At 40.2% G+C, this 16,602-nt stretch overlaps 1 protein-coding gene across 1 annotated transcript in view; it reads left to right on the forward strand.

Annotated features, from left to right (window-relative positions):
• Positions 1-912: 912 nt before the first annotated feature.
• mrpl23 (mitochondrial ribosomal protein L23) overlaps positions 913-16,602 on the forward strand; it is a 100,803-nt gene continuing 85,113 nt past the window's right edge. Inside the window, exon 1 of the mRNA XM_055934948.1 lies at positions 913-1,024. Within this exon, the coding sequence (XP_055790923.1) occupies positions 1,008-1,024 (17 nt within the window). The 5' untranslated portion in view covers positions 913-1,007. The remainder of the gene's footprint in view (positions 1,025-16,602) is intronic.

Consider the following 16,602-nt stretch of genomic DNA (forward strand, 5'->3'; position numbering starts at 1 on the left):
TTGTGTTTCTTGGCCCACGAAAGTTTTTTCTTCTTTTTGGTGTCCTTTAGTAGTGGTTTCTTTGCAGCAATTCGACCATGAAGACCAGATTCACGCAGTCCCCTCTGAACAGTTGATATTGAGATGTGTCTGTTACTTGAACTCTGTGAAGCATTTATTTGGGCTGCAATTTCTGAGGCTGGTAACTCTAATGAACTTATCCTCTGCAGCAGAGGTAACTCTGGGTCTTCCTTTCTTGTGGTGGTCCTCATGAGAGCCAGTTTCATCATAGCGCTTGATGGTTTTTGTGACTACTTGAAGAAACTTTCAAAGTTTTTGACATTTTCTGCCATTGACTGACCTTCATGTCTTAAAGTAATGATGGACTGTTGTTTCTCTTTGCTTATTTGAGCTGTTCTTGCTATAATATGGACTTGAACTTTTACAAAATAAGGCTATCTTATGTATACCACCCCTACCTTGTCACAACACAACTGATTGGCTCAAGCGCATTAAGAAGGAAAGAAATTCCACACATGAACTTTTAACATGGCACACCTGTTAACTGAAATGCATTCCAGGTTACCACCTCATGAAGCTGGTTGATAGACTGCCATGCATATGCAAAGCTATCATCAATGTAAGAGTGGCTACTTTGAAGAATCTCAAATATAAAATGTATTTTGATTTGTTTAGCATTTTTTTGGTTACTACATGATTCCATATGTGTTATTTCATAGTGTTGACGTCTTCACTATTAATCTTCAATGTAGAAAATAGTAAAATAAAGAAAAACTCTTGAATGAGTAGGTGTGTCGAAACTTTGGACAGGTACTGTATAGATTATGAATAAATACAGGTTAATTACACTTTCCTACTTTTAAGTGGGGGACCTTTACTTGGAACATTTTCGATATTCCGTGACCCGGAAGTACTTTCTTTATTGTCGCTGTGGAGAAGCTGTTTGGAAGTCCTTGAAAATATAACACACACAGACAGTTTATTTATCAAAACACGGGGCTACAACCATGGCAAGAAGATTAATGTAAGTTGCAGTTATTATATATAATGCCACTGTGCTTCGAGTCGCCTTCAGAAAAATCAGTCTGCTCACCTAGCAAACGTTATCTTTACATGTAGGCTAGTTAGTTAGCTGCCGTAACTGTAAAGGTATCTAATACCGTAGCTAGCCAAATCGCCAGTTATTGTTGTAAAAAGACCATAGACAGAGGCAAGTAACGTTAGTTTAGTTTTCTGCAGATCAAGAAAGCTATCTTTCCAACTAACAATATTATTTAGCTAGTTAGTTGCTTACTTGTCAAACAGTATGTTGCTTAGCTGATTAACATCAACTCCACGAGTTAAAGTGGAACTGACAGCGTTAACTGCTTTGCGTATATTAAGACAATCATGTCAGTCAATAGTATCAAATTCCCAGTTTATGCTACAAAACCAACTTTATAAGAGGTTTTAAAAATAAATCATATTTGACAAAAAAAATCCATGATGTGATTAGAGCGTTGGGCCAGTAGCCGAAGTGTTGCTGGATTGAATCCCCGAGCTGACACGGTAAAAATCTGTCTTTCTACCCCTGAACAAGTTAACCCACTGTTCCCCGGTAAGGCGTCATTGTAAATACGAATTTGTTCTTAACTGACTTACCTAGTTAAAGAAAGGTTACATTTTAAATAAAAATGTACATTAAGGCGTTGTTGGGCAGAATAGATGGATGCTGTTCAATGCATGGTTCATATATTTCACCAATACATTTCTTGGCAATCCAACAAATATTGCTCTCAGGTTGTATCAGAGATGGCCTGGTACGTTGTTTGCAGCACCACCCTTTCGGGATGCACTGTTTCAATGACTCAATATTCTGAAGAAAAAAAAGTCTGGGAATGTCAATACAATCAAACTAGCAAGTGCAATGATCACAAGTCTGTCATAACGTGGCTAATAGGCTAGCGCACGTGTTAAACTCAAAGCAAAGATTTGTATCACTTAACCAAGATAGACCACAGTCTCGTTTCCAATAGGAACAAATTAGTCAAAGTGTGCGGAACAAGCAAGGAGGTGGGCATAGCCAAGCACGTGCTAGCGAGATCGTCTACATATTCCCGTTAGGGAACGCCTCTTCAGAAATGCTCGCGTGCAATGACTCAATTTGCTTTTGAACGCATAAACACAATGAAAAAAAATATATATATACAATTACACTTTTGCAAAAGGTAAATTATACAAAACGTAGTCCACTCTGTTCATAACAGATTCTAGTTTTGGAACAGAACTTTATTGAGATCAAAAGTTTCATCGTTGAGAAAATGTCAGCCAAAAGCCATCTCATTCCATCTTCTCATGGTGCCTGCCAGTGGGCTTCTTCTCGCTACCATATTTGATAGTGAGTGGAAACGCTAAGCGAATGCTTCACATTTATACATCCGGTGAAATGTCTCTCTCATTGTTCTGTCTGTGCTCAAGGCATGATGCTGTACTTTTCTATTTGGCCCATGCATTGATTTGTAATTTCTAATCATTTTGGCCAGCTACCATATCGCCTATGATGTGCTGTACTACAAGTCACAAGCAAGTATACAGTGCATTGGGAAAGTATTCAGACCGCATGAGTTTTCCCCCATTTTATTATGTTACAGCCTAATTCTAAAATGGAATTAAATAGTTTCCCCCCCTCAATCTACCCATAATGACAAAGCAAAAACAGGTTTTTAGAAACAACTAACTGAAGTGACATTTTAATAAGTATTCAGACCTTTTAATCTGTGCTTTGTTGAAGCTCCAATGGCAGCGATTACAGCCTTGAGTCTTCTTGGGTATGATGCTACAAGCTTGGCACACCTGTATTTGAGGAGGTTCTCTGCAGATCCTCTCAATCTCTGTCAGGTTGGATGGGGAGCGTTGCCGCACAGCTATTTTCAGGTCTCTCCAGAGATGTTCATTCGGGTTCAAGTCCGGGCTCTAGCTGGGCCACTCAAGGACATTCAGAGATTTGTCCCGAAGCCACTCCCGCGTTGTCTTGGCTGTGTGTTTTGGGTCGTTGTCCTGTTGGAAGGTGAACCTTCGCCTCAGTCTGAGGTCGTGAGCACTCTGGAGCAGGTTTTCATCAAGGATCTCTCTGTGCTTTGCTCCGTTAAACTTTCCTTCGATCCTAGCCTTTGCCGCTGAAAAACATCCCCACAGCATGATGCTGCCACCCTATTGCTTCACCGTAGGGATGGTGCCGGGTTTCCTCCAGATGTGACCCTTGGCATTCAGGCCAAAGAGTTCAATCTTGGTCTCAAGCAGGCTCTCATGTGACTTTACTGAGGAGTGGCTTCCCTGGCCACTATCATAAAGGCCTGATTGGTGGAGTGCTGCAGAGATGGTTGTCCTTCTGGAAGATTCTCCCATCTCCACAGAGGAACTCTGGAGCTCTGTCAGAGTGACCATTGGGTTCTTAGTCACCTTCCTGACCAGGCCCTTCTCCCCCGATTGCTCAGTTTGGCTGGGTGGCCAATTCTATGAAGAGTCTTGGTGGTTCCAAACTTCTTCCATTTAAGAATGACGGTGGCCACTGTATTTTTGTGGACCTTCAATGCTGCAGACATGTTTTTGTACCCTTTCCCAGATCTGTGCCTCGACACATTCCTGCCTCGGAGCTCTACGGACAATTCCTTCGACCTCATGGCTTGGTTTTTTTATGGCTTGGTATTTACATATTCGCAGAAATCAATTCCGGTGTATTTTTTGGCTTTTGGCAAATGTGTTCTAATTATCTAACGTCGAGCTGTTGCACCTGCCTGTGAACACACAGTCCAGTTCAAAGTGAATAATGAGAAATGGATGGCTCACAAGTCCTCAACTGGCAGCTTTATTCAATTGTACCCGTATAACAAGTCTCAACGTCAAAAGTGTAGGGGCGACTCCGGGATGCTGGCCTTCTGCTGAAAAAGCCCTATCTCAGACTGGCCAATAAAAATAAAAGATTAAGATAGGCAAAAGAATACAGACACTGGACAGAGGAACTCTGCCTAAAAGGCCAGCATCCCGGAGTCGCCTCTTCACTGTTGATGTTGAGACTGGTGTTTTTGCAGGTACTAATTAATGAGGCTGCCAGTTGAGGACTTGTGAGGTGTCTGTTTCTCAAACTAGACACTCTAATGTACTTGTCCTCTTGCTCAGTTGTGAACCGGGGCCTCCCACTCCTCATTCTATTCTGGTTAGAGACAGTTTGCAATGTTCTGTGAAGGGAGTAGTACACAGTGTTCTACGAGATCTTCAGTTTCTTGGCATCTTCTCGCATGGAATAGCCTTCATTTCTCAGAACAAGAATAGGCTGACGAGTTTCAGAAGAAAGTTATTTGTTTCTGTCCATTTTGAGCCTGTAATCGAAACCACAATTGCTGATGCTCCAGATACTCAACTAGTCTAAAGAAGGCCAGTTTTATTCCTTCTTTAATCAGATCAACAGTTTTCAGCTGTGCTAATATAATTGCAAAAGGGTTTTCTAATGATCATTTAGCCTTTTAAAATGTTCAACTTGGATTATCTAACACAATGTGCCATTGGAAGACAGGAGTGATGGTTGCTGATAATGGGCCTCTGTACGCCAATGTTGATATTCTCTAAAAAATCAGCCGTTTCTAGCTACAATAGTCAGTTACAACATGAACAATGTCTACACTATATTTCTGATCGATTTGATGTTATTTTAATGGACAAAGCTTTTGATTTTCTTTCAAAAACAAGGACATTTCTAAGTGGCCACAAACTTTTGAACGTTAGTGTATACTAGTTTCATTTAAGGACAAAAAAATTGACTGCTGCGCCATACAGGCTGAAAAATATTGAGGAGATTTTCGATGTACCGATTCCATGGCACATGGTTAATGAAGTGATACCCAAAACAACGCCGGATTCAAAACTTAGTTTTTCAATTTAAATGATTATGCAAAATTCAAGGGTCAAAATTCTTGTTATAAACTCAGCAAAAAAAGAAACGTCCTCTCACTGTCAACTGCGTTTATTTTCAGATAACTTAACGTGTAAATATTTGTATGAACATAACAAGATTCAACAACTGACACAACCTGAAGAAGTTCCACAGACATGTGACTAACAGAAATGGAATAATGTATCCCTGAACAAAGGGGGGTTCAAAATGATAAGTAACAGTCAGTATCTGGTGTGGCCACCAGCTGCATTAAGTACTACATGCATTTCCTCCTCATGGACCTCACCAGATTTGCCAGTTCTTGCTGTGAGATGTTACCCCACTCTTCCACCAAGGCACCTACAAGTTCCCGGACATTTCTGGGGGGAATGGCCCTAGCCCTCACCCTCACCCTCTGATCCAACAGGTCCCAGACGTGCTCAATGGGATTGAGATCTGGGCTCTTCGCTGGCCATGGCAGAACACTGACATTCCTGTCTCGCAGGAAATCCCGCACAGGACGAGCAGTAAGGCTGGTGGCATTGTCATGCTGGAGGGTCATGTCAGGATGAGCCTGCAGGAAGGGTACCACATGAGGGAGGAGGATGTCTTCCCTGTAATGCACAGCGTTGAGATTGCCTGCAATGACAACAAGCTCAGTCCAATGATGCTGTGACACACCACCCCAGACCATGACGGACCCTCCACCTCCAAATCAATCCCGCTCCAGAGTACAGGCCTCGGTGTAATGCTCATTCCTTTGAAGATAAACGCAAATCCGACCGTCACCCCTGGTGAGACAGAACCGCGACTCGTCAGTGAAGAGCACTTTTTACCAGTCCTGTCTGGTTCAGCGACGGTGGGTTTGTGCCCACAGGCGGCGTTGTTGCCGGTGATGTCTGGTGAGGACCTGCCTTACAACAGGCCTACAAGCCCTCAGTCCAGCCTCTCAGTCTGAGCACTAATGGAGGGATTGTGCGTTCCTGGTCTAACTCGGGCAGTTGTTGTTGCCGTCCTGTACCTGTCCCACAGGTGTGATGTTTGGATGTACCGATCCTGTGCAGGTGTTGTTACATGTGGTCTGCCACTGCGAGGACGATCAGCTGTCTGTCCTGTCTCCCTGTAGCGCTGTCTCAGGCGTCTCACAGTACGGACATTGCAATTTATTGCCCTGGCCACATCTGCAGTCCTCATGCCTCCTTGCAGCATGCCTAAGGCACGTTCATGCAGATAAGCAGGGACCCTGGGCATCTTTCTTTTGGTGTTTTTCAGAGTCAGTAGAAAGGCCTCTTTAGTGTTCTAATTTTTCATAACTGTGACCTTAATTGCCTGCCATCTGTAAGCTGTTGGTGTCTTATCGATCGTTCCACAGGTGCATGTTCATTGTTTATGGTTCATTGAGCAAGCCTGGGAAACAGTGTTTAAAACCTTTACAATGAAGATCTGTGAAGTCATTCTGTGAAGTTATTCAAATTATCTTTGAAAGACAGGGTCCTGGAAAAAAGGCACATTTCTTTTTTTGCTGAGTTTACATGGAAACAAACATCCCAGCTTTGCAGATTTTGCTGCGAAGAGACAGAATCATTAGATCACTTGTTTTGGTGCTGCCCATATGTAGCTTGTTTTTGGTCGCAGGTTCAGGAAATGCAACATTTACTTGGAGCTAACTCTTCAAATAGCACCGTTAGGTGAGATGATAAGCCATAGTCAATTGATCAATAATATAATACTCTTAGCAAAGGTGTTTGTCTTTTCATTTACACTCTGTCGAAACTATAAGAATAGAAAGTTTCAGCCCTTGTGAAACACCGCAGCATAGTGTAACAATATGTCAGCTAGAAGTCATAACTGGATGGTCTTCAGAGATGGATGGGAGGGGTTGAGGAGTGTAGCAGAAGGCTGAGACTAAAAACAAACAAAATATAACTCATGTAAAATATGTTGCCCTTGAAATGTGTGTAGTATGTATAAGCTGGAAGTGAAAGCCTAAATATCGTTACCCATTATTTTACTCCAATTAGGGAAGGGATGGTTGGATTAGGGGAAATAATAAAGAAGTAGGGATGCAAATTTCAGTCAACTTTGCTGCCGAATAACTGACCCTCATTTAACAGGTCAACAAACGGTTCCATTTTTTTCCCAAACAGTAAAATGACATGACCAACAGAAAATACTATCAGAGATGTGTGTATATAATGACGAGATGCTTATATTTCCGCCCTAACAATGGGAGTCGTTCCAAGGCAGGCGACAAGCCTAGGCCCAAAATAAGCCCAGAGAAACGCATTGGACAGATTTTGTAGAGAGTGAAACCTCTCACTTCGCCTCTTCCTCTGTCTTCATCTGTTCTGGAACAGTATGGATCACTTGTGTTCCGTTTCTGTTCCTTGGAAATGTTCATTTATTTTCAAATTGCCAAGGTTAGAGGTTCCAAAACCCTTCTATGGATTAAATGGTTATGGCCACAACGTAACAAGCTGTTCCACAGATAAAAGGAGTGATAAGACTGGGGGAATAGGTGACTGGGAAAGTATTCAGACCCCTTTACTTTTTCCCACATTTTGTTATGCGTTTTTATTTTTTATCCTCAATCTACACCTAAAAACAGAATACACAGAATAGCCACATCTGCGGACTTCCTTTGAGATCCTTTCTGTTATATTCAGCCTTATTCAAATATATTCTTCATACTATAAAATAATGCCACTGAATTGTAAGCACATCTTGTCTGCTAATGAACTAGTGTAGGCCACAGCCATTTGGCATAGCCAGATCAGGGCCTAACATAAAGACAACTCGGAGTATTCCATTCTTCTGAAATAGACTACATTTTCTTCATTTAATGTTTCTTTAGACCTGTCTAAAATAAATAATGGATATATTGTGACGGCGTAGGCTATATTAAATGGATTTATTATACATTTAAAAAAGTATGTTCTAAAGGTCTGCATCTGTGGCTTGTAGACTATGCGTAGAAGCCAGGAGATGCTTAATGTGTTTATGCTAATTAACATTCAATTACTGTGAGCCCGGCAGTTATTTGCTTGATGATCACCGGCTGACAACATTTTGCGACCGCCACAGACTGCTCCCAACTTTTAAAACATTATGCACCAAACAGAATTTAAGGAGCACCAAAAACAAATCGAGTTTTGATGTAGTTTAGGCTTACATTAGGCCTATATGAATTAAAGGTCGACCAATTATGATTTTTTTAATGCCGACAACGATTATTTCGACGATTTTGTTTTTTATTTTTATAATTTTTAAATAAAATAAAAATGTGTTTTTATATATTTTTGTAATAATGACAATTACAACAATACTGAATGGACAATAAACACTTTATTTTAACTTAACATAAATAAAATCAATATAGTCTTAAATAAATAAAGATGTTCAATTTGGTTTAAATAATGCAAAAACAGTGTTGGAGAAGAAAGTAAAAGTGCAATATGTGCCATGTAAAAAAGCTAACGTTTAAGTTCCTTGCTCAGAACATGAGAACTAATGAAAGCTAGTGGTTCCTTTTAACATGAGTCTTCAATATTCCCAGTTAAGAAGTTTTAGGTTGGAGTTATTATAGGACTATTTTTCTCTATACCATTTGTATTTCATTTACCTATGACTATTGGATGTTCTTATAGGCACTATGGTATTGCCAGCCTAATCTCGGGAGGTGATAGGCTTGAAGTCATAAACAGCGCTGTGCTTCAAGCATTGCGAAGAGCTGCTGGCAAACGCAGGAAAGTGCTGTTTGAATGAATGCTTACAAGCCTGCTGCTGCCTACCACCGCTCAGTCAGACTGCTCTATCAAATATCAAATCATAGACTTAATTATAATATAATAACACACAGAAATACGAGCCTTATGTCAAATCTGGAAACTATCATTTCGTAAACAAAACGTTTCTTTTAGTGAAATATGGAACCGTTCTGTATTTTATTGAAAGGGTGGCAACCCTAAGTCTAAATATTGCTGCTACATTGCACAACCTTAAATGTTATGTCATAATTATGTAAAATTCTGGCAAATTAATTACGGTCATCGTTAGGAAGAAATGGTCTTCACACAGTTTGCAACGAGCCAGGCGGCCCAAACTGCTGCATATACCCTGACTCTGCTTACACTGAACGCAAGAGAAGTGACACAATTTCAGGCACTGCATTGATTATATGCAACGCAAGAACAAGCTAGTTAACTACACATGGTTGATGATATTGCTAGTTTAACTAGTGATTATGTTTTTTTTTTTTTTATAAGATAAGTTTAATGCTAGCTAGCAACTTACCATGGCTCCTTGCTGCCTGCACTCGCGTAACAGGTGGTCAGCCTGCCACGTAGTCTCCTCATGGATTGCAATATAATCGGCGTCCAAAAATGCCGATTACCGATTGTTTTGAAAACTCGAAATCGTCCCTAATTAACCTCTACTATGAATCCTACCTTTTGAAGCACATTTCATGAGTAGCAGACCCTTTTCCTTTCTTCCTGTGCCAATCAAATGTGCCTAAACCTACTGTCAAGTTACCAGGTTGTTAGCTATCTACAGTTGAAGTCGGAAGTTTACATACACTTGTGTTGGAGTCATTAAAACTCGTTTTTCAAACACTCCACAAATTTCTTGTTAACCAACTATAGTTTTGGCAAGTCGGTTAGTACATCTACTTTGTGCATGACACAAGTAATTTTTCCAACAGTTGTTTACAGACAGATTATTTCACATATAATTCACTGTATCACAATTCCAGTGGGTCAGAAGTTTACATACACTAAGTTGACTGTGCCTTTAAACAGCTTGGAAAATACCAGAAAATGATGTAATGGCTTTAGAAGCTTCTGATAGGCTAATTGACATCATTTGATTAAATTGGATGTGTACCTGTGGATGTATTTCAAGGCCTACCTTCAAACTCATGCCTCTTTGCTTGACATCATAGGATATAAATAAATCAGCCAAGACCTCAGAAAAATAATTGTAGACCTCCACAAGTCTGGTTCATTCTTGGGAGAAATTTCCAAACCCCTGAGGGTACCATGTTCATCTGTACAAACAATAGTACGCAAGTATAAACACCATGGGACCACGCAGCCGTCATACCGCTCAGGAAGGAGATGCGCTCTGTCTCCTAGAGATGAACGTATTTTGGTGTGGAAAGTGCACATCAATCCCAGAACATCAGCAAAGGACCCTGTGAAGATGCTGGAGGAAACAGGTACAAAAGTATCTATATCCACAGTATAACGAGTTCTATATCGACATAACCTGAAAGGCCACTCAGCAAGGCAGAAGCCACGGCTTCATAAATGCCATTAAAAAAGCCAGACTATGGGTTTGCAATTGCACATGGAGACAAAGATCGTGTTTTTTGGAGAAATGTCCCCTGGTCTGATGAAACAAAAATATAACGTTTGGACATAATGACCATTGTTCTGTTTTGTAGGAAAAAGGGGAGGCTTGCAAGACAAAGAACACCATCCCAACCATGAAGCACGGGTGTGGCAGCATCATGTTGTAGGGGTGCTTTGCTGCAGCAGGGACTGGTGCACTTCACAAAATAGATGGCATCATAAGGAAGGAAAATTGTGGGTATATTGAAGCAACATCTCAAGACATCAGTCAGGAAGTTAAAGCTTGGTCGCAAATGGGTCTTCCAAATGGACAATGACCCCAAGCATACTTCCAAAGTTGTTGCAAAATGGCCTAAGGACAACAAAGTCAATGTATTGGAGTGGCCATCACAAAGCCCTGACCTCTATCCTATAGAAGATTTGTTGGCAGAACTGAAAAAGCGTGTGTGAGCAAGGAGGCCTACAAACCTGACTGTTACACCAGCTCTGTCAGGAGGAATGGGGCCAAAATTCACCCAATTTATTGTGGGAAGCTTGTGGAAGGCTACCGAAAATGACGTTTGACCCAAGTTAAACAATTTAATGGCAGTGCTACCAAATACTAATTGAGTGTATGTAAACTTCTGACCCACTGGGAATGTGATGAAAGAAATAAAATCTGAAATGAATCATTCTCTATACTATTATTCTGACATTTCACATTCTTAAAATAAAGTGTTGATCCTAAGACAGGGAATTTTTACTAGGACTAAATGTCAGGAATTGTGAATAACTGAGTTTAAATGTATTTGGCTAAGGTGTATGTAAACTTCCGACTTCAACTGTAGGTTACATGACTGGACAACGTTGTTTGTGATCAGACCAATAAATAGTGACCTGGGATTAGTTTAAAACGGCCCGCGACATGGTTTGTGAAATTATATGAATCAAGATGGAAAGAAAAACCCCCTTCTCCAGTAATATGGGTCATAAAAAAAAAAAAAAATCTTTTGGCTAGAGACAAGTCGTTTTCCTTGCTATAAAGCTGCAAGCATGCCTGTCACAAAGTGGTGTACCATTTTCCCTCTCTTAAATTGAGGCTGCATGACAGTGGACTTGCAAAGTCTACTCAGACTGGTCTGTGCTCATAGTTAAAACAGGCAATGAAATGATACAATGAATAAACTTTACCCCGGAATAGACACGCGTGGAGATTGCACGGAGAGAAGCAGATGAGTGGGGCTGGTAGGGGATGCGGCTGGCTAATTACAGCTGCCACACGTGATATGTGCATGAAAGTGAAGTGGGTATTGGACCTGTTGCTTAAATTAAACATATTTTTTTTATACAAAACTGACTTTATAAACATTTTTAACAGGCGCCGGCAGGTTGTTTGGATCGATAGGGCTGAAAAAGTTGGTAGTATCATACGAAACGGTACTATAATATTCTAAAATGTTGGTATCATGACGTTTGGTACCATGATATTACCGGTATAATGTGCGACACTTGGCTACTGTACTGAAGGTTTCAAGCATTATTCAGAAGATAAGGAAAGAGATATTTAATTAGCTAGAGAAGAAAGGATTAACTTGTCCAATGCTAGTTGAAGGTTTATTATGCAGAAATAGCTCCGCCTTTTCCTGGTTGTAAAATTATAATAGCTTGCCTAAATTCTGAATGTGACTCAATAAGCACTCATTGTGTGAAGAATCATTGGTCTATTTATCACATTTTTACGTTAGGTTTTATTAACCACAAAAAGGTCATGTGTTTTATGATGCCGCTTTGCACACACAAGCTTGTTAGCTAGCTAGCTCAAAGAACATTCAAAGTCCCTGCATAGAAGCCGCTCTCCTCCTAGGTATAATTCTGTGGACCTAATTCAGATAATGCATTTCATAACAATATTCCCAGTACTTCAAGCCTCCTCCTCAAATCTCTCTTGCTCTCTCCCTACCTGCAAAATATCTGTTGCGTCATAAGCTACACTTGTCTGTTGGTCGTGCGTGTAAACAACTAGAGCAAGCGAGCTATCTGCACTTATTGGTGAAGTCATTTAATGAGCAAATGTACAAAATTGTTTGCACAGGCTGAAGAAGGAACAGAAAGGAATGATATAAACCGGTACTTTTCTTTTGGTTTGAACCAGTTCAGAACTTTATTTTGCTAGTTGGAACATTGGAACCAAATGGGGGAAAAGAATTTGTGGTTCTGTTCAGAACAAAAATATTGTACAATTATTTTGGTTCCAACTAGAGGTCGACCGATTATGATTTTTCGATACCGATTTATTGGAGTACAAAAAAAGCTGATACCGATTTATTTATTTATATATATATATATTTTTTAGAAAAATATATATATCATACACACACACACATTTTTGTAATAATGACAATTGCAACAATACTGAATGAACAATGAACACTTTTATTTTAATATAATACATAAATACACACACGCACACAGCTCTGAAGTGACAATGATACTAAAGTCTGAAAAGCGGTTCCTTCATTTATTCCATAGGATATTTTTTAGATTCACTTAAAATAAGGTCTGTTTCATGTAGGCTTACACCGCCAAGTTTATAACTGTGTAGATATCCATAGGACAAGGTAACTCTGATCAATATTGGCTAAATATAAGCAAACATTTTTTTTTGTAGAGTGGATTTCTGAAAATATGTTGACAAACGTTTCCTTATCCTAGTGAGATTTACACGGGTATCAAAACGCCGAGGCGGTTTAAGCCTGCACGAAACACAGACCTTATTTGAAGTAGATCAAGACATTCTCTATGGAAGACATGAACGGTAAAATAACGAAGGAACCCCTTTCAAATTCAGCCGTAAGTTATTACAGGAATTATAACGCGTCGACTATTTCTCTCTAAACCATATACCTTTGGCTAATCTGGAAACTCTCACCTCGAAAACAAAATGTTTATTCCGTTCCGTATTTTATCAAACGGGTGGCATCCATGAGTCTAAATATTCCTGTTACATTGCACAACCTTCAATGTTATGTCATAATTAGTTTGCAAAGAGCCAGACTGTTGCATATACCCTGACTCTGCGTGCAATGAACGCAAGAGAAATGACACAATTTCACAGGTTTAATATTGCCTGCTAACCTGGATGTTTTTAAGCTAAATATGCAGGTTTAAAAATATATACTTGTGTATTGATTTTATGAAAGGCATTGATGTTTATGGTTAAGTACACATTGGAGCGATGACAGTCATTGATTGATTGTTTTTTATAAGATAAGTTTAATGCTAGCTAGCAACTTACCTTAGCTTACTGCGTTCGCGTAACAGGCAGGCTCCTCGTGGAGTGCAATGTAATCAGGTGTTAGAGCATTGGACTAGTTAACTGCAAAAAAAAAAAAAAAACAACGGCAAATCGGCGCCCAAAAATACAGATTTCCGATTGTTATGAAAACTTGATATCGGCCCGATTAATCGGCCATTCCGATTAATCGGTCGACCTCTAGTTCCAACCCCTGATTTTAACACTACTTTTTTTTATACACAAACATCTTGATCAATAAAATATAGAATTGGTTGTCTATCTCAAATGAAGGGGATGATAACTCAATCTTTGCGAGCGGGGGGGGGGGGGTTTATCTGATGTAATTGGTTCTCAACTTGTGGCTCAGACACTTCATGAAGGATAAATGGAGCAAGTCCTTAGTTAACCTTCCCCAGATTAGGTTTGTTCTGAAGCATTCGTTGACATTGAAATGTACCTAGCTAAATGGTGAGACACGTTCATTGTACCAGTTAGCCTGAGTTTAAACTTGCCTGGAAACATTTAGTTGATTTCTATGCTGGGCAGAAATTAGCATTTCAATCAGGAAAGTGCTTTTCCGGTTGTCCGTGCGGTTGATTATTTTTGCAGGTAGGAATGTGAGTATATATCCACAGGAAAGTGTAATTACATCAACTTTTCAAAGCTCTAGTAGTACGTTCAGATTTCTATCACTTAAAGCATGCGCACAAGATCAAAAATCTGCCTGAAATGCAATGCAATTCAACGTCTGGTTTTTCCGGATGAAGTTGTACCCAGAGTTGACCGAAGTTACCTCGCTAAGCCCTCTCTGTTGAGAGGATCTGGGAGAAAGAATGGGAGAAACTCCCCAAATACAGGTGTGCCAAGCTTGTAGCGTCATACGTAAGAAGATTCGAGGCTTAATTGCTGCCAAAGGTGATTGAATAAAGAGCTGAGTAAAGGGTCTGAATAGACTACTTAAATGTATGTAAATGTGATATTTTTTATAAATTTGCAAACATTTCTAAACCATTTTTTTTTGTCATTATGGGCTATTGTGTATAGATTAATGATGAAACAAACCTGTTTTAAATCTGTTTTAGAATAAGGCTGTAATGTAACAAAGTGGAAAAAGTCAAGGGGTCTGAATACTTTCCGAATACACTGTATTTCCGGGTCTCTGGCAGGCAGTTCCAAACGCTATCTGTGGTCAAGAATGCTGAGTTCATCTCAGCCTATGCTGCCCTCCAGTCCCTTGACTTTTTGTCCCTGATGGAGACATGGATCACCCCAGAGAACACTGCTAGTCCAGCTGCTCTTCCTTCATCTGACCATGGTTTCTCTCCTAGTCCAAGAGCATTTGGTCGTCGCGTTGGTGGTACAGGTCTACTCCTTTCTCCTAAGTGGAGATTTTCTCTCTTCTCCCTCTCTCATCTCTCCATCTCCTCATTTGAATTCCATGCTTCTCTGGTGGACATTCCTCCAGTCAGCCTGCCAATTGCACGCTTCCTCAACTTGAAACATCTGTGGCATTGTGTTGTGTGACAAAAGTGCACGTTTTAGTGTAAAACCTTTTGTCCCCAGCACACGATGCAGCTGTGTAATGATCATGCTGTTTAATCAGCTTCTTGATATGCCACACCTGTCAGGTGGATGGATTATCTTGGCAAAGGAGAAATTCTCACTAATGGGGATATGAACAAACATTCTTAGTTCACCCAAATTACCCAGTAAGAAGTCCATGGTGGAGGTAGGACCACAACCCGTGCTTTGCTTTTGTTTATCTCCTTGCTTAATATCCAGTAGTCAGAACCTGGTAATATGGATGTAGAATGTAGAATGGGACCCAACAACTTCAATTACTAATTTCTCTGAACGTGGGGGGGGGGGGGGACGACGACATCAACAAATTCACTGAGAATACATTCCATAGGATGAAGAAGAAGTTATTGTGAGCCGCAGATTCATACTACTTGTCGAACACGGAGAACTGATTGTATATGCTTGTCGTTGGGGTGAGATTGGTGTGGGGTGTGGTGAGGTCTGTGGGTGGTATTTGACATTTTCTTTATAAAAAATGAACATGAAATAATACCCGATGCACTCTTTCAAGATGTTAGAGAGCTATACAACCACGTGGGCGCCTCTGTGTCGTGTGCGAGTCGGGCCGTTGAAGATGGAGGAGAGCAAAGTAGCCTAATAAGCCTATACAATTTGATAGACAATAACTTTAGCTGGAATGATACTGAAAAGTACCGACATTGCCCTCATACCGAAGCAATTTTGCTAATGTCGATACTTTTGGTGATTGGGGTAAACAATGTTTCTGCAGATGTTTTGGTTCTAAAAACCATTCTTTGGTTAAAAGTAATGTGCATTAACCTGCTTCCTGCAATGAAAGTATATTCCCTTTCCCTGTTTCGCGTCTGACTCCCAGTCCCGCTCCCCGTAGGTGGGTATTAATGTGCTGCTGTGGGCTGTATTCTTAAGTAATTTCTGTAGAAAGTAACTTACATTTTACCAAATCACTTCAGTTACATAGTTTTATATTATTATACTGTCGCTGTTGGATGAAAATCTCACAACTCCAAATTATTATTTTAACTATTATTTTTCCTACCTGAATCAATACTATTGGTTCCCCTTTACGTCCATATGAACGTTTCACGACCCTTTGACCAACGAAATGTATTCAATATAGCTTGTCATCAAAACCACGCTCGAGGAGATTGCGAAAACGTCTGTCATACATGTCAGGTTTCAATACCGGCGATGTCCTAACGCGAGAGCTTTTCTTCTCTCGGATATACCGTTGATCATATTTTTGGTGATATTCCTACCTTAAGAAATGTGTAATTTTTAAGAGGGCCCACCGCATTTCTCCTTCGCGTCTGCCTCTTCAGTTCAGGGTGCATTGCATGGTGCCGTTGCGAATGTCAGACTCCACTCTGCGAGGCACGTCGATCTGCAGGTTGAACATGGTGAGATTGTGGACTCCTAAATTGATAGTGCAGTTTGTTTTAGGCGATTTTTATTCAAACCATCTACTTCACATGCTGATCTTGACTTTGTTATTATTGTGTGCAGCT

This window comes from Salvelinus fontinalis, chromosome 9 (genome assembly GCF_029448725.1).
Source record: "Salvelinus fontinalis isolate EN_2023a chromosome 9, ASM2944872v1, whole genome shotgun sequence".
In the NCBI taxonomy this organism is placed as follows: Eukaryota; Metazoa; Chordata; class Actinopteri; order Salmoniformes; family Salmonidae; genus Salvelinus; species Salvelinus fontinalis.